General features: G+C 39.1%; 1 protein-coding gene across 2 annotated transcripts in view; it reads right to left on the minus strand.

The window, feature by feature from the left end:
- The window catches only part of GABRA1 (gamma-aminobutyric acid type A receptor subunit alpha1), a 127,188-nt gene that overhangs the window by 39,493 nt on the left and 63,299 nt on the right, over nucleotides 1-24,396 (minus strand). For both annotated transcript variants that reach the window (XM_075209872.1, XM_075209873.1), the window contains exons 6-7: nucleotides 21,564-21,646; nucleotides 13,540-13,683 (exon numbers count right to left, since the gene is read on the minus strand). In XM_075209872.1, coding sequence (XP_075065973.1) covers nucleotides 13,540-13,683; nucleotides 21,564-21,646 — 227 coding nt within the window. The remainder of the gene's footprint in view (nucleotides 1-13,539; nucleotides 13,684-21,563; nucleotides 21,647-24,396) is intronic.

Below are 24,396 nucleotides of genomic sequence, written 5' to 3' on the forward strand. Positions count from 1 at the left end.
CACTGGCCTTTTCTCAATTGAGATGCAACCGAGACCCTTGTCCACTCTCTCATCATTCCTGGCTCAACTACTGCAATCTCCTCTAACTAGCATTCATCTCACCCACTTTAATTCTTCTTAAATGTTGAGGAAAAACTGATATTCCTCTTTCGCTGTCCCATATCCATCTTAACATTCTGTCACTCCCTATAGTCGCAAAAGGTATATCTAGCTGCGTTGATTGTAAAGGACAACTAGAAATACTTTTTCTCAGCAACTTCTGTTCACAATTTTAAGTAAATAAGTTTACCATATCTTTTACCGGTGATACTCTGCAGTTCCTTTATGGGACATTTATTAAATGGTGGGCAAGATTTCCATTCCACCTACTATTTTTACTAACTTTAGTGCTAAGTGTGTTTCATATAATCATAGCTTGATAATTACATCATGTTAATGTTAATGTATTAATATTCTAGCCTGAACATATGTTTGTATATAACTCTGTGATTTGGTAATTAAAGCTATTTTTACATTATTGATACTGCCTAAGGTACCTAGACACAGTGATTATTGGTCACACAACCTTTTCCCATTCCCCATAGCTCCTTGGAGTTTACTCTAATATTTCCTCCCTACACTGACATCTGATAACCTCAGGAATCCACTTTAAACTCCTCATCTATAAATCCCTTAACAACACCTCTCAACTCTGACCTCATTCAGACACATTTCTTCTTACTCTCCTAGGTTTGCTAAGTTTTGACCTGCTCTTCACCTCTTTTCCTATAGCTACATGTCACTTTCACCTCCAAGTTTTATCCCTTGCCACTACCCCCCTATGAAATGCCTTACCATTTAGGCAGCATGTTATTTATTATCCAGATGGGGAATCAAATATCATATTGAATAAATAAGTTATACTTTATTAAAAATTAAAAACATTTTGGAAAGATGGTTTATGTGGCTTTGTTTTTTACTCTATTAAGTCATTTTTGGAGGTTAAATAGACATTGGCAAGTTGGATAACACATATCAAATGGGATGGGTTTTAGAGTAAGAATAATGGATGACAGCTAGTGTAAGCTGTACACTGGTTCAGCTCTTTGCCCAAGCTCCCACGTTTCTTTATTCTCACAAATATAAAGCATTGGATATTTATGTTGGCAAACGTCACAGCGGTGCTGAAAATCAACTTTATACCAAAAAACAAGACTGGTTAAGGATCTACTAAACTACCATCTCTGTTCAGCTGTGGGAGCCAACTGTCAATGCTGTTTCAACATCAACTGCCCACTGAGCTCAATTGTGTTTGCTGTTGTCATCTCAGTTTGGTTGCTGGACCCTCTGCACCCAACTGTCAGTATCCTGTACCTTGTGGTATCAGAGCAGAAACTGCCTACTTTATTAACCCCAGCCAGGGGGCTGCAAGGTATTCTTCACCTCTTCCATTGCCCTGCACAATTTGAATCAATTGTTCCTTTCCACTCTTTCATGACCTACCCTAGTTAATAAACATCATACATACCTCTTCATCATGCACCTACTCAATTTAAACACTCTCCTATCTACAGTCACCACATGTCTCACTAAACTCCTTCTCTTTCTCCATCATCCTATTTCTACTTCCCCTATTTTGATTTTGCCATCACTACTTCCCTCCTCACATGTCTGCAAACATGAACTGTTTTGTCTCCTACACCCACCACACTCACCAGCCTGCTTAAACAGAAATAAAACTGACACCCACAAATCCTCTTTGCATATCCTCTTTCTCACCTTGCCCCTTCTCAAGGCAGCAGGTAACATCTCACCAAACCTTGGGTACTGTACATTCCCCACTATCTGCTCACACTCCTTGCTCCACCTCAAACCTCTCCATCCACCCCGTGCTTGCAATTTTGCCAACTTTATCCACATATCTCCACTACCATGTCTTACATTCTCCTGTACACTATGGAACGCCAGATCTGTTTGTAACAAGCTTTCTTCCATCCATGATCTATTCATTCCTAAATCCCTCAACCTCCTTGTTACTTGTCTTTACCATCCCCGATAGTGCATCACCTGCACCTCTCTCTGATGGAGGACTCTCCCACAGCCATATTCCCAGACACAGAAGCAGACGAGGTGTTGGAGTAATAATTATCTTTCCAAAGCAGAACCAACTATGGAAGCCACTAGACGTGGTGAAACTACTACATACTACTACATACTACTACAACAGTTTGCTATCCTACAGAGGTAATTTTTCTTATTTTACTAACTTTGAACAATCATTTATATATCCATTTGTATATATTATTAGTTAATTTTTTATTCATAGTTTTACTTAAATTACCATTAGCTCAATTTACCTTAACCTGCATTTTTAATTTATATTTGTTTCTGTTCACTTCTTGTGTGTTCTATTTTTACTATTAGTATTATTATTTTATTTTTATTTTTTTATTTCTAATTAAGCTTTATTTATATTTATATTTTTATTATTATCTGCAATTGTCAGTCTTATCATTATTGGCATATCTATGGTTATCTGACTATTCATTTTCATCTACTTATAAAAAAAATAACTATTTTCTCTCTCAACTGTTATTTTTACATTCTGTTCGCTTATTGTGTCTCATTGCCAACCTTTTGCCCATTGTTTCCTTGGCCTCACACATTTTTTTTATTTTTTATCTTTTACTCTCTATCCCTCTATTGCTATATGACTTTGTAGCTCTGATACTCTCTTATATCTGCCAAATTCCCTTTACTTGTTTTCCCATCTTACCCTTCTCTAACCACTTACGCATTTCTACCTGCCCCCATTCTCTATTCATTCCATCTTTGTTCTCCAGTCACTCCTTATCCTACTCCCTTCCTTCCCCCTTTCCCCTTCCGCTCCACTACATCTCCCACCTCTCCCACTTAACCCTACTACCATTCTTTACCACTACCCTAGTAACCCACATCCAACCTATACCCTTCTCCTTACTCACCTTTCTACCTATCTTAGCTCCAGCTCAACCACGTACCTGCCACAACGACCAGACCCCACGGATAAATCCTGCAAAATCACACCATGGTAGCCGACAGACTCCTGCGCTCCATAACTACAGAAAGATGAGTGTTACTCCTTTCTAGTTCAACCAGGTAGAGGAACCCATGTTAGTATCATACACACACCTACACTCACACCAGTCTAGCACAATAGTGTACCCAAAGGTTTTGGAGTAGGCATTTTGGAGTAGGCATTCCACTTTCCTTATGCTACAGCTATATCTACTTCAAAGATAAAATTGACACTATTCAACAAGATATTGCCTCTTGACAAGTTCTACACAAGACACCCACTCTACCCATCTTCTCCTACACTCCTAAATCCACCCTTAATTCATTTTCTCCATGAAGACAAAGTCTCTGCATTCATCTCACCCTACAACTTGTCCAGTCAAACCTATTCCCTCCCAGTTTCTATTTTCCCTCTCCTCTATTGCTTGACCACCTCTAGCTCAACACTTCATCCTGTTTCTCTTCACTGACACATTTCTATCCTCCTTTAAACATGCGCTTATCTCACTGATTCTAAAGAAACCATCTCTTGATACAGCTTCTCTCCAACTTTCACACTATTTCTTTCCTCTCCTTTGACTCCAAATTACTTGAGGCATTAGTGTAGAAATGCCTCTCTCACTTTATTTCCTTTCACTCCATTCTCGACTCTCTGCAATCAAGCTTCCATCCCCAACATTCCACTGAAACTGTTCTCACAAAAGTGTTTGATGATCTATTTACTGCAGAGTCTAAGGGTCATTTCTCCATACTCATTCTCCTGAACCCCTCTGCTGCTTTTGAAAAAGTTGATCCACCTCTTCTCCTACACACCCTTCAGTTTACTGGCCTGGATGACGTAGTTCTTTCCAGATTCACTTCCTAACTATCGAATCACTCCATACCTCTGCACATCCTCCTCTCTCTCCCACTATCTGTTGAGGTCCCACAAGGCTTTGTTCTTGGCCCTTTACTTTTTTCATTGTACACCTCTTCTCTTGGTACACTAATTCACTCATTCAGCTGTCAGAACCACCTCTACTCTGATGACACCCAAATCTATATCTCTTTCCTTGACCTCTCCCCTTCTTTACTGTCTTGTGTAACCAACTGTTCTGCTATCTCCAAATGGATGTCCCAATGCTACCCAAATTTCAACATGTCCAAAACAATGCTTATCATGTTCTCTACTGCCAGAGTCACTGCCTCTCCTCAAATTTCCCTCTCTGTCAATAACACCACAACTTCCTCAGTCTCCTAAACTTGCTGCTTTTGCTTGACTCTGCCCTCTGCTTTATTCCTCACATCCAGACTCTCTGGATTATGGAATTCCTTACCATGCCCAATCAAACTTTTCCACAGCCTTCAAATCTTTAGCGGCACTCTGATAAACCATCTCTTAATCAGAGATTACCTTATCCCCAATAATACTATTCACATTAATGCACCACTTTTAACTGTCCCAATCTCCACTCTGAGCTACAATTGCTCCTTTGCCTTCTTCCACTTAGAATGTAAGCTCTCTAATGAAAAGGGTCCTCCATACCCTTTCTGCATTTATTTTGATTACAGTGTATGTCCCTGTTTTATGTATGACCTGTTTTCCCTACTGTGCGGAGCTGCGGAGCACTGTGGTGCCTTATAAATCTACAATAGTAATATTAATAATAATAATAATGGAAGATAAATTGGATGCTGGTAGTTGGATTCAATGCCACCATTTGGAGTTAGTATACACAGTACAAATCCAAAAAACCTTTATGACAGCAGTAACATCACTAGACTCACTAGACATGTTCATTGTAGTTAGTGTTGCTGAACTCATGATAAATGCCTGAACATGCCCACCAAAAGTGACTGAACAGATACCTGAAAACTCATAGCTTATTACAATAGGCACTTTTACCCCATTGTAATATGACTAAGAGGGCAAGTATTTAAAACAAAATAAGACTGTATATGACAGCAATCATGACATGATCTGGTGTCCCAGATCTGTCACAACACCACAGGGAGATATATCAATTAACCATAGGGGGCCTTGTTGAAAGGTTTTGTTTAACGTTTACACCTTAACTGCATCACAGATAATTGTGTGTTCCAGATACCAGTACTTATTTTTATATTTTCTATAATCACAGCAGGTGGAAAATGAGGAGGTGATGTAAACTGAAAGAAAGTGGCAAACTGGAACAAATAAGTAGGGCACATAGATTTAAAGGGGCACTGTATTTTATTTTATTTTTACTTTATAAATAACTAGTAGTATGGTACAAAATAGTAATTTTAATTAAAACGTTATTTTAGTTTTATTAATCATTATTTTCGCTTTATATTTTTTGTGTTTTATGTGTTCTATATCAAACATCCCAAACACCATACCACATAACAATCTACATTGTACAATCAGCAATAGATTGAATAGTGTCTTTACAGTCTGCTTCACTAGTCTTCCCTAGTCTCCATTTTTGTTGACAGTAGCAATACTCTGCTACTGTTCACAGCAAAAATTTTAGCTATACTTCTCCTCTGGCTCCGCACTCAGTACCCACTTTCTGTTTTTCAACAGAGAGACAGGGGTCTGGGTGGCACAGCACAGAAGTTAGGAAATCAGAGTGGCTGCATCTTAAGCAACCTCGCCCCCACCCAAATTGCTGCATAGTTCTGAAGATTTTCCTTGTCTCCCCATTGCTCATATAGATATTTTACAAGTGCCGGTCATCAACAACTCCTGTAAAATACCATTGTTGGCAGGAGAGATGTCAGGGTAGTAAGGGAGCTGGGGGAGACTCTATGAACTATGTCATATCTAATGAAACAAACTGCACTTTAAGGACTATTCCCAGCAGGTTAAGACTTGTATTTAAATAAAAGCTGGACAGCCAGAGGTTTCCTAATCTCTGTGGCTCTTTACAGGCTGCTCAAGAAGTGTTGTGTACTAAACAGGCAACTTGTCTCTCCTGCTATTACTGGTTTCCCTTTTTTCAGACCCCCCCCCCCCCCATAACTCAGGGAAGTTTGGAAGAAACCCAGCTCTTTCAGAACAGGATTGTAGCTCTATGAGGTGGGGGGACCAATTCTCTCCTTTGATAGAAGCACCAATTTGGAGATTGCTATTGTTTCAACAGAAGACCTTATGCTGCAGTCAGTCTTATCTAGCTCTGGGACTTTTTAAAAATATTACCGGGAAAGGGGGGGCTATATTTATAAAAAATATAAAAAATATTAGCAATGCCGGTACTATGTTCGCAGAAGGACATCCTATTCAAGAACCACTGGTCTTTCTATAGAGATAGTACCAGCATTGTCCATAAAAACAATAGATAGGGCAACTGCAATGTTAATAATCAGAGCTGGTTATAGATTTTGTTTGAAAAACACGTCAATGAATAAATATCTTCTTGATTCAAAGAGATCCTGACTCTGGATTCTAACCAGCCCAGGCCCAAAGGGTATAAAATAATTCCCCTATCATCATCATCAGTTATTTATAGAGTGCCACTAATTTCACAGCGCTGTACAGAGAACTCATTCACATCAGTCCCTGCCCCATTGGAGCTTACAGTCTAAATTCCCTAACATACACACAAGCACAGGGCGAACATACAAACTCCACACAGATAAGGCCATAGTTGGGAATTGAACTCATGACCAGTGCTGTGAGGCAGAAGTGATAACCACTAGGCAACTGTGCTGCCCGCTATACACCAATTCACTAGTGCAGGCTGACACTAAATAAATGACATTGATATTCTCACTGAGTCTATTCCCATTCTTAATGGTTGGGCAGAACACCAGTCAAATGTGTCTCCCCAAAAGAAGTATTTTTGTTTCATTCATTAGTACTGTTACAATTTAAGATTTAGTTATCTTGTGAATTTTGGCCTCTATATACTGAATGCCCTTTTCAGGATCCAGACATGGAACATGTTATTGGGAAGATAAGTAGTCATAGCCAGCCATCACATGTAAAGATCTATATAATTGATATATAAATAAGCACACATTTATTATTATGGGCCTGCAGATACGGTAAAGTATTATTAGTGGTGTCTAAACACCAAAGGCTACATTTGCTAGATTTAGTAGATTTACTTTGAAAAGTGGAGAAGTTGCCTATAGCAACTAATCAGATTCTAGCTTTCATTTCACTCTACGAAATGACAGCTAGAATCTGATTGGTTGCTATAGGCAACATCTCCACTTTTTCAAACTCGCAGTTTAGTAAATCTAGCCCCAAGAGTTATGTTTTTTCATCATGGTGACAGCACCCATTTAGGTTAATAATCAATACTCATTAATCATATGCATACTTGCCAACTTTTGAATTGTGAGGAGGTCAGGTGGAAAGATGTTTTTCTGGTTCCCCAATATACCTGACAACATCTCTAGCTTAAACTGTATGGTATAATTTCTCAATAATATAACATATATCTAGCTCTCTTCCTGTGGACACTTGGACAACTCAGCTTTAGGCATTTTAACCAATGGTAATAATTCCATGTGTTTTGCTAGTGTTTTCAATGAAAGTACAATGCATGTAAACCTAGATTGACAATGGAACCTGTTGTTTCTAATCATACCACACCCACTCACATTTTTACTATTCCTGCTGCATTACGCTTGCATTGCATTTTCGCAAGCGCATCTTGCAGTATCGACATGTGTTTACTGCAGATAAACTCGTTAGAGAAGCCTACAGTAATTTCCAAGTGAGCTCCAAACACTAGTAAAAAAAGCAAGTGAAAAGTACATTGTACAAAGTTTCAAACAGACTCTATATTTAATGTATATTTTCCAATAGCTGCTTTTTATCTTCCGCATACAGCCAGAAAAAAGCTACTTTTACTGTTGATGAAACACTTTCAACTTCTCATCCAATGTGCCAATGACAGGTTAAAGCCAAAGATCTCAAATCTGTCAGGTGTAAATGTGGCTGCCATTGACTTAGTCACTTTCATGTGAATGCTGCTCACATTGGAAAATGCTGCATGGTCTGTCGAGCAGGCACGATATCCACTGTGAGAGGAATTGTAAATGATAGCAAAAAACACATATTTCAGAACTTCCAAACAGTGGGTAATGTTCAAGCTACATAAAGTCTATGGAAGAGCAAAATCGGCATCAAAGGGTGAGGTCATTCAAACTATAACAGATTACTGTATCTTAATCTACTTTTCTTTTAATGACACAAAAGTCTTCTGTTTTGTCATGCATTTTACAAGCTTTATCATCTCCTAATACCTCTAATAGACCTGGGTAGTTCTGTACAAGGACCTGCATACACAGATGTTGGAACACAACAGTTGTTAAAAAAATTGTACTTTGTCCTAGTTTTTAAGAGTGCTAGAAACATGTTCACCAAGGTTCTCTGCAGCATAGAGTCAGATGTACTTAATAAGTCCTTTTATATAACTCTATTATATTGTACAGAGCGTTCAGAGCTTGTGAATTCTTCAGGGAACATCAAAACTGAGACAATGTAAAGTGAAACAAACACTTGTCAGAAAGTATAACTGTATAACTGTACAAGTCTATTTGCTTACGTGATTTTTCTACTATCAGCTTTAAAGCCTGTTTAATAGGCAGATTGCTGATAACTTGAGGTTAAAACAAAGTTACTCTTCATATAAACTTTATGCTGGTTACCTAAGCTGAGCTTCTGTAAAATCTGTGCTAAGTAACTTTTATAGGTGAAATTTAATGCCAGAGCACACTAATTATAAAGTTGTTTTGGATGTTAATTTAACATTTACATTTACCACATAGCTGTGAATGGGGTCCATATCTAAGGGTGTTTTACCTTCCAAGAAGTACAGAGAACAAAACAACTACTTCAGTTAGCTGCAGCAAGTAGATAGACACATACTTCAAGTATTCTTCCTCTTACAGAGTAAGACACTCTAAAACAGAACATTGCAAAAACCTAGTAACGATATACTATACTATTTATGCCAGCAAAAGGCTCTTTCACTACTATTTGCAATTTAGGAAAGGGCTAACACCACAGAAATCAGAGGTTTATATGGAATCTATGGGAACAGCAGCACTAGTCAATTTATTAAGCTGCGAAAAGCTTTTGTTTTTGCAGTAAAGTAACTCCATCTCAGGATGACATTACCTGTCTTTTATAATGGAATCCAGCTGTAGTCTCTCTGACATCGCTGGATCCCTCTCCTCTGAAAGTGCTATTCGCATGTATAAAGTACTTCCGTCATTCGTCAGTTAGGCTGCTGGTGAACAGCAAAATATCTGAAGGAAGAGGGACTGCGCCAGGGCTCCCAGAACAGTCCCCGCATGGTAAATTGCAATAGTATTTTATAATGCATTGCTGCGATGGATATTGAACACACCTTAAGAATGAGTCATGTGACATAAGCAGGCTGGATTTTTATATCTTTCTAAGGGTTGTTCCTATAATGAGGCAAACTGAGACAACTATCTAAGGAATCACGTATTGGGGGGCAGCAAAATTATTGGAATTATTTTAATAAAAAACATTTTTTTCATGTTACTGTATAGATTAGTATTTACATTGTTGTTAGTTCTAGTACTGTTTAAAATTACAATATATTTTAAAGTGTGCACAAGTCATGTACAAACGCTAGTAGTTGCCATGCAGGATAAGATTGGCGCCAGTTCAGTCATTGGCTAAAGCAGCAACATTTTTAGGCACACACCTGATATTTCCCTGACTTATTTATATAAAGTATTTTTATCAAGTATTTTACATAAAACACAGGACCTAATTCATGAAGAGTAAAACTGTAGAGGCTAAGTACAAAATCCTCTTTGGTGACACAATGTGCCTAAATTTACACCAAAGGTTTGGGATCAAGGTGGTGGCATTTGTGGAGGAGTAAAAGTTTTGACTGTACAATAACATGGGTTTGGTGGAGTAAAGGTGTTCCTCTCAATGTATTAAATAGACAAAACCGGTGTTTCTAGTTTTGTGGAGCAGTGCAAAAACAAGACCTCTTTTTGTGCAAGAAGATCATTAAAATGAGGTTAATGGACGCATTTTAAGGAGTATTCATTGCTTTGCAGAAGGGCACATAGTCGTTTTTAACTCTTCAAAAACATTTGAATTTTGCACACTTCTGAGCTGGCATAGATTGGGTCTTGTCCTATATAATACCTTCCAGTTACACTGAGGCAGAGAAACATATTTGTAAGTTTCCCTTTGCTCAATGTATGAAAGAGCTTTAAGCACATGCAAGTGCCACATGTAATACAGTCCAGGGGGTATATTAACTAAACAGTGGGTTTGAAAAAGTGGAGATGTTGGCTATAGCAATCAATCAGATTCTAGCTGTCATTTATTTAGTACATTCTACAAAATAACAGCTAGAATCTGATTGTTTGGCATAGGCAACATCTCCACTTTTTCAAACTCGCCGTTTAGTAAATATACTGTCAAATGTCCCTATACTCTAATTAACAAATGGAGCTCACATGAGCAGTATTTTAGGAAAAATACTGAAAAGTTAAATTTAATGAAATTGGATGTTTCTAAAGTGACAGGAGATTGGACTTTGATATGGTATGTCTACTTTTGGAAAATCTCTTCAGATTTTTCTCCCTCCCTGCAAACCTATTCACATTTCTGGGGGGTAGGGGAATTCAATTGGCTGCGTTACTGCAAAAAATAACATGGCCTGCGCACTATTACCGTTATTATGGTAATAGTGCGCTTAAATACCGTTATTACGAAAGTTTCATTGCCGGCTTTTTGCTTGCAGCTCCCTGAAAGCCGGGTAAACTTTACCGTAATAACGGTAGTAGAGTTATCTCAAATCTTCTTCGGGAGGAATTTAATTCCCCCCCTAGTGTGCAGAAGTATCTCCTGAGAATACAGGGTTGGTGTGCACCTTAAAGTGGGCCAGGAGAGGCTTCTATGTGAACTGATGTAAAACCAAAATTATAGGAGGTGCAGAATCGGCGTGATTAGTAATTGAGGTCCATTGTAGGGTTTCCAAGGCATTGCATTTATTAGATTATAAGCAAATTAGTCTTCTCAGAGCTCTGAGTCCTGTATAAATACCAAAAAATAACATTTTTATATTCAGTGCGTTCTGACAGTGGGTGGGATGGTAATCTGCCAATTATAGATCTATTCGCCCCACACAAACACCCCATTTGCTTTGCACTACTCAAAATAAGACAGCCTAAACATGTTAAAGGATTTATCTGATGGCTTTGAGGAGTGCATAGCAGATGTCAGTGGGTCACGTGATTGCTAATATCAACTATAATTTTAGTAAGGCGAGCTGTGGTCTGGCTGAGGTCAGAGTAGCAAGTGAGTATGATCTATATGGGTATAAAGAACCCAAGAAATACAAGAAAAATAAAATATCTATTTTTTAAAATAAATATACATAAAAACAAAACTGTGAAAAACAACAATTGTATTGTATGTTTATGTATCAGTGTGTGTCCTTATGTGCCTATATCTATATATCTTTATATGTTGTGTGTCTGCTTTTTAATGTTTTTTTGCTTAGCACTTGAAAGAAATAAGAGACAATAGATATAACGTATCTTCTTCAATAAATATTATAGATATGAAGTTGGAGTTCCTGTGGTCATTGTTCTCATCTGTGATTTCTAATATCCTTATAACTTACATTTATGGATACTTAATCCATATATATAAGCGACAGAGCAGGATACATTATCCTGTACATGGTGCTATAATATTGATTATTCATTGAACTGAGGATATCACTTCAACTATTATTTCAGAGTATCAAATTAAACAAATTAAACAAAGGTATTACGTAACCCCAACAGTTATGGCAAAGCAAAACTGTGCATTTGGGAAAAGACAATATATATTTTGTTATTATAATATTTGGAACATGTGTTGACATTTATAGAGATGTCTTTTCACCTGCTAGGATCCCAAATTTCTCATGCATACATACAGACAGCAACACACATATGCAGACACTATTTAAACAAACAATTAAACTGGGTATATGTTGAATATACCTGCTTTGTGGATTTTGCAAACATTTACATGGGATATATGTGTATACAAACATTTCATCATATAATGCCCATCATATAATGCCCAAAAAAAGGTTAAATATCTGTACCACATGTAGCGCTACAATGTTTGGGCCCTGGTGGTGGCAGGCAAAGTCATCAGTGGGAACATTAGGATATAAGGTGCGGACAGCTGCGTCCTCTTGACATGGGCAAAGCAGGCTATGGGAGGCTCCCATGACCTGGAATGTAGGAGGGTGGTCCTGGTCTAGAACATATTGCTTGAACTGCACCACACACATATAAATATGTAGCATGACAAGACACTACAGTTGTGTCAGCACCAATAGTTACAGAAACACACAAATATGTTAAATAGCATGACCAATTGTGTAGAAATATGCTCTAACTTATCACATTACAGCTGTCAATTTCTGATGCACAGTTTTACAAAATGAAAGCTAAAATCTAATTGGTTGCTATGTGTTACCTCTAAAACCGTGACCAACAGGCGACCCTCCGAGACTTCACCTACGGCCCTCCTTCCTTTTCATGCCCTGTCGGTTTTTTTCTGATCACATTGAATTGTCAGATTTGTTTGTTATAGCTTGTAACACTTGTTTGCCCTACATTTCAATGTCTGCTGATATGTTACATAGAGTGGAGTATTTTTCTTTGATTAAATGTATTATTTTAACTTACTACTGAGATTAAGGGTAATGTGCAGCCCTGTTGAAGGCTAGATGGCCGTCCCTGTGGCCCATGAATTTATAATTTTGCTTATCACTGCTCTAAAGAATCAAATGATACTGTATAATGTATCTATTCATATTTACAAAGAGTAGCTTTTTAAATGGTGTATTCTCTTTACACAAAAAAAATAACTATGTTCACAAGTAAATAAACATATGGAATTTTAAAATATGCAAAGGTTATTTTGCTTGTTTATATATTGTGCTATTATATACATTGTCATTTATATGCAGAATTGTGCTTTACATTCGAGCTAACACGCAATTTAAATTGCCTGAGACACAGGGAGACAAGGTGACTTCTTCAAGGTCATAAGAAGATGTTGTCGTGATATAAACTAGGCTCCCTGTTTGTTTTGGCTTACACGCTACATTAAATTGTGTCTCCTTGAAATTCACTTTTATTATTTATGATAATTTAACTGTCCAATATAAATTGAAATGCCAAAAAGAGGACAGCATGTACATTTCTCAATAAAATTGCAATTTAAAACAAATTACAATTATTTATGGCAATCTAAACTGCCCAAAAATCTACTTATCCCCTTACTATTTAAAGTCTGCCCTTTTTGTTTTGCTTCAGATGTTGAAAAGGGCATCATTACCAGGATTAACTAAGCCTGAAAATGATAGTATTGGACAATAATTGATCATTAGATTTTCTCTTGTTGCTATAGCAACTCATCTGCTGCTGAAGTGAGATTCTATTACTTTAGACAAGAAAAGTCTATAGGATGTAGCGCATACAATATCTGAAGGCACAATATAAATATTCACAAACCTGTGCTAGATTGAACAATTCCAGATGCCACTGTTTGTCCTAACAGATCGTATTGATTTAACCGGGAGCCATCTTCAGCAACTACAACAGACAATGCCGGTTCACGTGTCCAGGTATAGACAACTTCAGCTCTTGTGTAAGCATCTATATTTAAACAGAAAAATGACAATTACAACAGCATTTTCAGAATGATCAAAATGTTACAGATAGGGTTGCTCACTGGACAGGGGCAACAATTAGCAGAATTTGTTGGACTATGGTTGCACATTCAAGCTAAAGCAATAATCAGCCAAACCTATTTTCACCCGCATACATGGTATTTTTGTTTCAATTTAGTGTGAAACTATTAAACTGTCCAACAAAATGTTCACATGTTGCCAGCTTAAAGTGGATGCAAAACTGCTGCATAACCCCATATGGAAATAGACAGATGTTTTTAATGGATTTTAAAAACAGAAAGAAACTTGTATAATCATCATCATCATTTATTTATATAGCGCCAATAATTCCGCAGCGCTGTACAGAGAACTCACTCACATCAGTCCCTGCTCCATTGGAGCTTACAGTCTAAATCCCTAACACACATACACACACAGAAACACAGACTAGGGTCAATTTGATAGCAGCCAAATAACCTACTAGTATGTTTCTGGAGTATGGGAGGAAACCGGGGCACCCGGAGGAAACCCACGCAAGCATGGGGAGTACATACAAACTCCACACAGATAAGGCCATGGTCGGGAACCGAACTCATGACCCCAGTGCTGAGAGGCAGAAGTGCTAACCACTGAGCCACCGTGCATGACATTTTCTATCCTCCTGGAAAAGCTACCACAATGACAGAGGCCGCCATCCTTTTTAAATGCTTCATTTTAGAGAAAATGTTTTCTCGGTGTTTTTTTGCATACCTGTTGGCGATAATGGAGGGATAGGGGATAGATTAAAAGAAAAAGTAAGCATTTCTGGAACAAATAGGCAACAGAATATACTGGGTGCTTGACGTAAAAAGAGGAGATCTCATGGTAGTTGGTGACCTTCAACACTATAAAAATAATAACTCTACTGTATACTGCACCAATTGAAAGACAAATATTATATAGAGAAAAAGAAAAAATGTCTTTACAATTTTGTCATGCAAAGAAAAGCTGTCACTTTAAAATAATGATAACAGATATCATGGGATGTTTTGTGAGCAGTAACCTCAAATGACTAGAAATTAATGTCCCATAATATTCAAGAGAGACGGGGCCTGATTCATTAAGGATCGTAACTTGAGAAACTTCTTATTTCAGTCTCCTGGACAAAAGCATGTTACAATGCAAGGGGTGCAAATTAGTATTCTGCTTTGCACATAACTTAAATAATGACTGTTTTTTCATGTAGCACACAAATACTTGATAGCTTATTTGTACACTGAAATTTAAAGTTGATATTTGTGTGCTACATGAAAAAACAGTCAGTATTTAACTTATGTGCAAAACAGAATACTAATTTGTACCCCTTGCATTGTAACATGGTTTTGTCCAGGAGACTGAAATAAGAAATTTCTCAAGTTAAGAACCTTAATGAATCAGGCCCACAGTTATCATTTATACCAAAATCACAATGCTAAAGGCCTGACAGTTATGTTGTGCATGCCTTCTCTGCAAGTTATTTACTATTAGAGTATAATGAAGAAATACATAGCAACCAGTTATAAGTTCCAATCACTTTACTGCAATTTAGCAAATGAAAACTTATAACCTGCTTATAGTGTTATGCTTGTATTTACTTTGCTTCTAAATACCATCAATTGTCTTTTAAATATTTTTAATTGAAGAACATGTCAAAATGAGGAATACAAATTTGTTAGTGCTCCGTGTAAACTACATTTTTAACTTGAGTTATTGCAAGAAAATAGATATTATATCCTGTACAGTACATACGATAATTATTGGCATTGCAAAACCTTCATTGTATCATAACAAAAATAAAAGCGATTTCCATGTACAATTGATTTGTGATGACAACTATGTGAAAACATACATTACATGTTTCTATAGAAAATGTATTGGATAAAAGGGCTGAACGCTACATACAAGGAAAGGTCAGGTATATTGTATAATTAGTAAAAGAATAGAGGTGACAGATATAAGACCAGATTGAGGCTTTAGTTTGACATGCAGATGTGCAGAGATGTACAGCTAATGAGAGTCTGCTTTTAATATAATGACCTTCAACTGATGCTCTTCTTGTCATATAAGACAATAAAAGCTGAAGGCATTGAAGATGTCTTTTTAAAATAAACCTTTGCATGAATCACTAGGTCTCTTATAAAATAGACAGCTTGACCCTCTGGAAGGGTCCAAAGAAGGCACTGGATATTTAGTACGAAAATGTATTGTCTATTAAAACTAATTTAGCAAATGTCATATGTGGCATATAGTATTCGGAAAAACTTTTGTCATACACAACAGAATAATGCCATTGATTTGTACACAAAGGTGTGTAACTTTTGACCAGCCTATTATGGTAGTGCATCCAGTCATGTAGAGACAGCTTAGCTTTGTTTGGATTTGCTGACACAGTTACTGTTGTGACGTCAAGGGGTGTATGCAATCACTGCTATTGAAGCAGAGATTTGGACAATCACTATTGGGTTTTAGCGTATTTATAGAGAAACTGTTCCTTATAATTTTGTCTTGTTGAAAGTCTGCACTATACATCATTTAAATAATACACTTTTTTTTTTAAACTGATTTTGAAAGACACGTCACGGCCATTTTCTTGTTGGATGGATGTTGGCTACCATTGGAGCCCTGCAAATGTGACACCCAGGCTGCTATTTGTATATATATATTTGAGTGTCCACCTTATAGAGATAATATTGTGGCTACATTTCATTGCAAATTTGCCTTGTGGTGCATCTTGATTTCTTGGTTACATCATTGTGGTTTCTGCAAGCATTTTCACCTTTGAGGAATTTATACTGCATATATAAATTTGAGGATCACATAGCCATTTCCACTGAAGGACAAATTTTGGAGCAGCTCTAAGCTGGTGGAGATCAAGTATCATCCTATACTTTTAATGGGATGCACTGTACTTAGTCAGAGAAGCAAATTTCTATGCACACTTTGCTAAAGCAAAGCTTGAAACACATAAAAGTGTTAAGAAATGAAGACAATACCAATTTACCTTATCTTATAATTAATTTAAGCCATGAATGAGATTAAATAGAGCAGTGAAATGGGATTTTAAATTTCATGAAAGGGGTGTTTCAAAAATGGTAGGAGGTTTGGAGAGAGTTCACTCCAAGGCAAGAGATGTGGGAGGGTTCGGAGTTATTCAATAAAGGAGAAGGGTAGAAAGTTAGAGCTTATCTCTGCCTACTAAGTGGCTAAGAAAAAGCAGGTAAGAAACAAATAAAAACGCAAAGGAGACCACACCAAAAGGTCTGGGGTAGACTGCAAGCTTGAGAAGTTAAGAGGCAAGAAGGCCCACATTCCCAATAATAAGACGGCATGTTTGCAAAAGAGAAAGTGGGCAGTAAATGTTAAAAGAAAAGAGAGATGTCAATACGTAACTGTAATTGACATGTATATTTCTTCACAGACAAGGAAGTCTCTATCAGTGACCAAAACAGAAGTTGACATTTTGGGAAAAAGAGAAATTAGGAGTGGGACAGCGGCAGCTCTGATTAACAACTAACCCATGGTTCCTTCAGCAGGGTTAAAGACTGTGGCCCAAAACAGGCTCAGATACCTCATCTGACACATTTAAAGCTGACATAGAAAAAGCAGCAGACATACAAGGGGAAGCAAGGACGGTGTCTTTTATTGGGACTCTGACATGATTAGTCGAGGTGCCTCAGGAATGTCCCATTAAATGCGCTGTTTGAAATAACACAATAGGTGTAGTTTCACAAGAGAGGAGAACAAGTGCTCAAAAATGGGCAGTGTGGTTTTAACTGCAGATCAGTGTTTGGAGAGGCAAATTGGTCTGTTTGCAGCATGATTAGTGGCACAGGTCTTAGGCAAAGCAACTAACATGAAATATGGTGCCAGGTGTAGGTCATGCATTGATGGTGGGGCCACAGGGGCCTCAACCACAGAAAAATGTGTTACAAACCACAACAATCCTCGGCTCATTCTTCCTGCTTGCGTTCCAGCTGTCATGGCAACAGTTGGGGCGTCACTTCCTGTTTTTAGGTCCCGGCTGTCACCATGGCTACGACCGTGATGCTTTCTCTGACAGAGCCCCGTCCCAGTATTAGAGACAGCTCGGTGCGCACGCAGGTGTAGGTTTAATTAATTATGTATTTACAGCCAGCTGACTGATTTACTGACAGCATGTCCTCAATTGTCATTGGGTATCCTATGTATTTAAGGCAGGGAGGGCTTAGCCTCCCTACCGGTTATAGCATCCAGTTTCAGTTAGCTTGCCTGCTCCTGTTGTTTGCTGGAAACTTTGGATTGTTTTCTGTGTGACTCTCTGCTTGATTTTCTGGATTTTGGATTGTAGCTTGTTGCCTCGACCTCTGCTTTGTTACTTGGACTACCCTTGATTGGCGCCGGCCTTGACTTCTTGCCTGCACCTCACCACATTACTTGCCTCAGACCCTTGACCATGGCCTGTTCCTGACTACGCTTCCTTGTCTTCTCCCGCTACCTCGTGCTGCGCTACATTCATAAGCTTGTACTAATCTGAGTGTAAGTCCTGGGGCCATCAGAGTACCTGTGAGTGCAAAAAGCTCTTTGGTAAAGGTGGCTGCTATAGGTGAAGACCTCTACATCCTGTTGTACAAACTCATGATAGTAGCTGTTAGCCATAACAACAAGAGGGAGTATCCACCAATTATACTCAGGAAGCCAAGCAGCAGATGCATGGTCAGCAACTGGTGAAGCAGTACCAGTAGCAAGGCTTGAAGAAGGAGCTAGTAGTGAATAGAGAGCGCATGTCCCAAGTGATAATTATAGGGAGTGCTTAGCAACAAAACAAAATTATATAATTTGGGTAGAATATATAAATATTGTCACATTACATCCATCATTTAAAGACTTGGCAAATCACATATGAAAAGTGATAAAAAGGGGAAGAATGAACTAGGAATCAAGTGGCAAAAATGTCTGGAAACAGGTTCCAGGTATTTGCGACATTGGCCACTATTATTGGCAAAAGGACCCCTCAAGAATGCTCTCGTCAATTTAAGCATGTACATACTATTGTGGAGACTTGGAGGGTTTATGGGTGATCAGGTATTATGATGGAACTTTCCATCAAAGAAACACAATGCACCCAGTTATGCTATGGGGCTACATATAAGACATGGGTGTGTAACTATCATTAATGTTGTGCAAGTGCTTGTCTTCTTTTTAAACAATTGCCAGGAGTGGGGGGGGGGGACAACAAGCATTCAGCTGCACAAAATGGTGTTTGAATGGTTTTTAAAGGTAGAATCAGTGTAAAAAAGGGTACCATGTTTTATTTCAGTACAGTTGGTAAAGATGGCATTTTGTCTATGGTGCTGTTTTCAACAAATATAGTGTGGATTTTAGGTAAGGCCTAATTGAGAATTTAAAGTCTACTGGTGGAAGAGCTGGGTACCCCAGGAGAGAGAATCAAGATGTTTAGAATGACTCACCATCTCTCTTTACAAATAAACAATCTATGAGGCAGACCAGACAGAGGGGCAGCTGTTATCGTGCCCCACAAAAGCCCTTCTGGTTTCCATGAGCTGGGATGCAAAATTTTAGGGGAGGGGGGGGGGTGAAGGAAGGATGTACAGGTAAGGCTATCACTTTAACAAATAAAAAGACAATAAAAATAAGATACAATTATCGGGCAATTAAAAAAGTGCAAGAGAACAGATAGAGATCTACCACACTCTCTTTTCTCTCCTCCTTTTCCTCCCTCTACCTGTCCCCCCTGACCCTGCTCCTTCCCATCCTCTCCACTATGTTTTGCTTACTGCCTGACAGCACCTAGCCCACCTCCTTTTTCCTGTCCCTCTTCACTGGTACCTTCTCATCTGACTTTAAACATGCATTCTCTACCATTCTCAAAAAAAACTTCTCCTGATCCTTCCTTCCTCTCTAAATAGCACCACATTTCACAGCTCTATTTTACTCCTAATTTATAATCACCTGACCCGCTTTCTTTCCACTCACCCTCTTAGTCACCCACTTTAATCGTGTTTCCACCCTTTTCATTCCACTAAAATTGCCTTTACCAGTATATAACGGCTTACTTAGGGCTAAATCAGAATAACACCTCTCGCTGCTCATGCTTCTTGACCTATCTGCTTTATTTGACATAGTTGATCACCCTCTTCTCCTCACCACACTTTACTCCTTTGGCCTCTGCAGCACTGCTCTCTCTCTCTCTGTTGGTGTTTCTCAAGGCTCTGTTCTTGAACCTCTGCTTTTCTCTCTTTACACCCCCTCTCTTGATAAACTCATCAACTACCACCTCTATGCCGATGATACTCAAATATAGCTCTCTCCCCTGACCTTTCCCCCTCTCTGCCTTCCCATGTTTCCAACTGACTATTCCCCACTAATCATCTTCCCCCATCTGGAATCTCCATTCTTACTTCCACCGCATCACTCCTCACATCCAGTCCATTAGGCAATATTGCAGCCTATACCTCTGTAACTTTGCTTGAATTTGCCCATTTCACATGTAAGACATCACTAAAACCTTAATTCTGTCTCTCATTTCCTGTCTCAACTAATGTAATCACCTGCTAACTGGCATTATCCTCATCTGTCTCTCCCCTCTTCAATCTGTCTTCAGCACTGTGGTGAAACTTATCTTCAACTCTCCTCGCTCCTCTTCAACTCTCTGCATAGCACTCAATGATGCCTCTCCTACCATAATCTCTGACCTAATCGCAACATATATACCCACCTGTCTCCTCTGCTTTGCCACGGACCTGCTCCTCTTCTCAACCTTGATTACTACCTCTAACACAAGACTACCACAAGACTTTGTGCCTCCCCTACCTCTGGTACTTTATTCCCAGCATTATCACATGTTCCTCTAATATACAATCTTTTAAATGCTCCCTCAAAACACACCTATGCACCTTAGCCTATCCCATCCCCTCCTGAGACAACTCCCTCTGCACCCCCTAATCCTTTTGCCTTGCTTCCTCTCCCTTTAGACTATACGTTCTCATGGGCAGGACCCTCTCTTCTTTTTGTCTCATGCCTCACTGATTGTCTCTTCTGTTCTCTGTAGTGTTTATTTATTCTTTATTTTCCATCATCTCTGTGTAATCCTTTTTTACATTAATAATTGGCCTAGTATGTTTTATAACTCTGTATGTATGTCTGGTGCTGCAGAACCTGTGCACCTTAAAAATAAACAATGATGATGTTGAATTGTCTAGGTCTCATCCCCTTTAAAATATTGATATGAGAGGACTCATACATAAACTGCAGAAATAAGGTGGCAGAGCTGCTCTTGGGACAGAACCTAGGAATCGACACCGAACAATTACAAAAGCACCTATCAGCTTAAGGGATGAATAAACAATCATCAGAAGTAGCTGGCTTGTACTGGCAACCATAATAATATTCAGTGTGCATTTGCACCAGCCCTCAGACAACTACATGTGATATGGCTACTGACCTGTCACGTTACAAGCTGTAATTACTGCAATCAGTCTGTGCTTGCTTTCCCTTTCAGTTCCCCATTCTGCCACTCTCCAAGTGTAAGTAGGTGAAAGTAACAAATCTCTGTACAGACATAGGTACTCTCATTTTTTTGTGGGCATGCGCAGTACAAATTTGCGTATTTTACACTAAGCAAACACAGTAATTTATTTTATTTTCACTGTTTACCAAAACAAAAAGTAATGAAACAAGGAAAGTATAAATCAGCTTCCCTTTATACAGCGTGTAACCAGTTAACATATACAGTATATTAATCCACTAAGTATATGATTCACTAATTTTACATTCTATGTACAAAAGAGCAGCATATCTATATATGATTACATTTCTTCATATTGTATAATGCATTATTTTAATACTTACAGCTTCCAAACTTCAAAGGACATGCATGAGCATCCATGGGGAAGTCCTCTAAGTGCATGGGGCATTCAGCACGCACCGTCAGTCTAAAAAAGATGATAAGTATTTGTTCATGCTTCTAGATATATGTATTTACACTGCATCATACATTTTTACTAATATATAATATAGATTTACTTGTACTGAGTGCACCATCTGAAATATCCCTCACCCTAGATTACAATATATTCAATAAATAAAAGAACTTCTAGGCATCTCTCAACTCAATCCACTGATTGGATTACATAAATAAATATTTCAGGGACTGTAACATTGATATACATGTACCTTTGTTTTAAAATTGAGCATTTTATTTCAGTATGATTAAATTCACAATATGACACTATCAAGTGTCTCACTATAGCGCTAATGCAACATTTAATAGCACACACTTGACACCGATGCTGTTGCAATAGACTGGTGAATGTGTGACTTGTACAGTGGCTGTGCACCACCAGGTGGGAACTGTTAGGTACAGTTGGGGCACTTGCTCAGCATCTTTCATACTGACATTCAACAATTATTCCTTTGGTCAAAGCAATATAAATCAAATCATATCCCTCTATTCTTTTCTTCTGAGCTCCTTTTTCTTTCATGTTCACAACATCCCATCCCTACACACAATTAGTAAAGCAGAAAGCAACAGAGAGATGCCTGCTCCAGATGCTTATTGTACTACAGTGCAGGATGTAGTTAATGGTGGATAAGCACAAGGCAATTCTCCTGCTATGCCTGAGCAACAAAATAACTGCCCACTTTAGCCACACACATACATGGCTAAACTGGACTACATCAAGCTGGCTGCTGCTTATCTTATTTCTAGTAGAACAGTTTTTTACTGCTCAATTCTCTTCCTTAGAAGGTTGAAGGCTGCTCTGAAGTTATTGGTAGTTCAGAAGGAACAAATTTTGATAACCAAAGTATTAAAATGCTGGAGACAGGGAAGACCAGCATTGCTAATTCCATTGGTTGCATGCCAGGAATGTTTGAATGCAATAGTCAGCTGCAGGAGTTTTGAAGAAGTAAAATAATGCTGGACCGACCAGAAAGGGTAATTCAGATCTTATAGCTAGGACCTTAACAGCCATATCTCTCCTGAGCAAAGGTATTACAGTCTTATATGTGCAAGGCTTAATTGTGCTGCCAATGGCAACAATGTTCCGTCATTCTTCCAGTAGTTAGGTCCAGCAGAAATTGGAGTACACTACTAGATAAGCAACTGGACGCTATAAGGCAATGATACTTTAGTTTTTTAAATTTCCTGCACTCAACAGGGTAATGAATGCAGCAAAAGACATGAGTAACAAGGTCTACTCTGTGGTTTCTTTGTACACTAGCCACCAGACTGGAGATTGTTTTATACACTGGTCACAAACTGTTTTTTCTTATTTTTCATTTGTTTATATACTATTATTATTATTATTATTATTATTATTATCCTTTATTTATTAGGCGCCACAAGAGTTCCGCAGCGCCGTACACAGCACAAACAGTAGACTAAACAAGGTGACACATTACAAACGGTTAACAAAAAATACCAAAACTTCAGAGACTCGAGGCAGACTAATGCAGTAAAGACGGAGCAGAAGAGCAGGTATGGAGAACAGAGGGAAGAGGGCCCTGCTCAAATGAGCTTACATCCTAAGGGAGGGTAGACAGATCTCAGGCACACAGGGAGCAAGTTGAAGTAAGTGGGGAGAGAACAGGGGGGGCGGGAGGAGAGAGGGGAAGAACAGGTGGAGGAGAGGTTAGGTGGAAGGTTGGTAAGCCTTTAGGAACAGGTAAGTTTTGAGTGCCCTCTTGAAGGAGGACAGATTGGGAGAAAGACGGATGGAGCGAGGGAGGTCGTTCCAGTGAAGGAGGGGCAGCACGGGAGAAGTCTTGGATTCTGGAGTGGGAAGAGGTGATCAGAGTGGAGGAGAGACGACGGTCATTGGCCGAGTGCATGGAACAGGCAGGGGTGTGAATGGAGAGGAGGTTAGAGATATAGGGAGCAGTAGACTGGGAGAGAGCCTTGTAAGTGACGGTCAGGAGTTTGAAGAGGATTCTGTAAGGAATGGGGAGCCAGTGTAGGGCAAGGCAGAGAGGGGAGGCAGACGAGGAGCGGCGAGAAAGGAAGATGAGTCTGCAGCCGCATTGAGTATAGAGCGGAGGGGGGCGAGATGGGAATGGGGAAGGCCGGTAAGAAGGAGGTTGCAATAATCAAGGCGGGAGATGATGAGTGCGTGGATGATAGTTTTGGTGGCATCCTGGGAGAGGAAGGGCCGGATGCGGGCAATGTTGCGTAGCTGGTAGCGATAGGCTTGGGCAAGGGATTGGATTTGGGGGGTGAAGGAGAGAGTAATGCCCAGGCAGCAGAGTTGGGTGACAGAGGAGATGGTGGTATTGTTAACAGTAATAGAGAGGATGTGGTGGGCGGGGAGTCTAGGGGGAGGAAAGACAATCAGTTCAGTTTTGAAGATGTTAATTTTGAGAAAGCGCGATGACATCCAGGAGGAAATGGCAGAGAGGCAGTCAGATACACGAGAGAGGAGGGAGGAGGAGAGATCAAGCGAGGAGATGTAGAGTTGGATGTCGTCAGCGTAAAGGTGATACTGAAGACCGAATGAGGAGATGAGAGACCCCAGGGAGGAGGTGTAGAGCGAAAAGAGTAGAGGGCCAAGAACAGAGCCCTGAGGGACACCAACAGGAAGAGGGAAGGGGGTGGAGGAAGAGCCAGATGTGGATACTGAGAAGGAGCGGTTAGCGAGGTATGAGGTGAACCAGGCAAGGACAGATCCAGAGAGGCCAAGAGAGA

This window comes from Mixophyes fleayi, chromosome 4, assembly GCF_038048845.1.
Source record: "Mixophyes fleayi isolate aMixFle1 chromosome 4, aMixFle1.hap1, whole genome shotgun sequence".
Lineage (NCBI taxonomy): Eukaryota > Metazoa > Chordata > Amphibia > Anura > Limnodynastidae > Mixophyes > Mixophyes fleayi.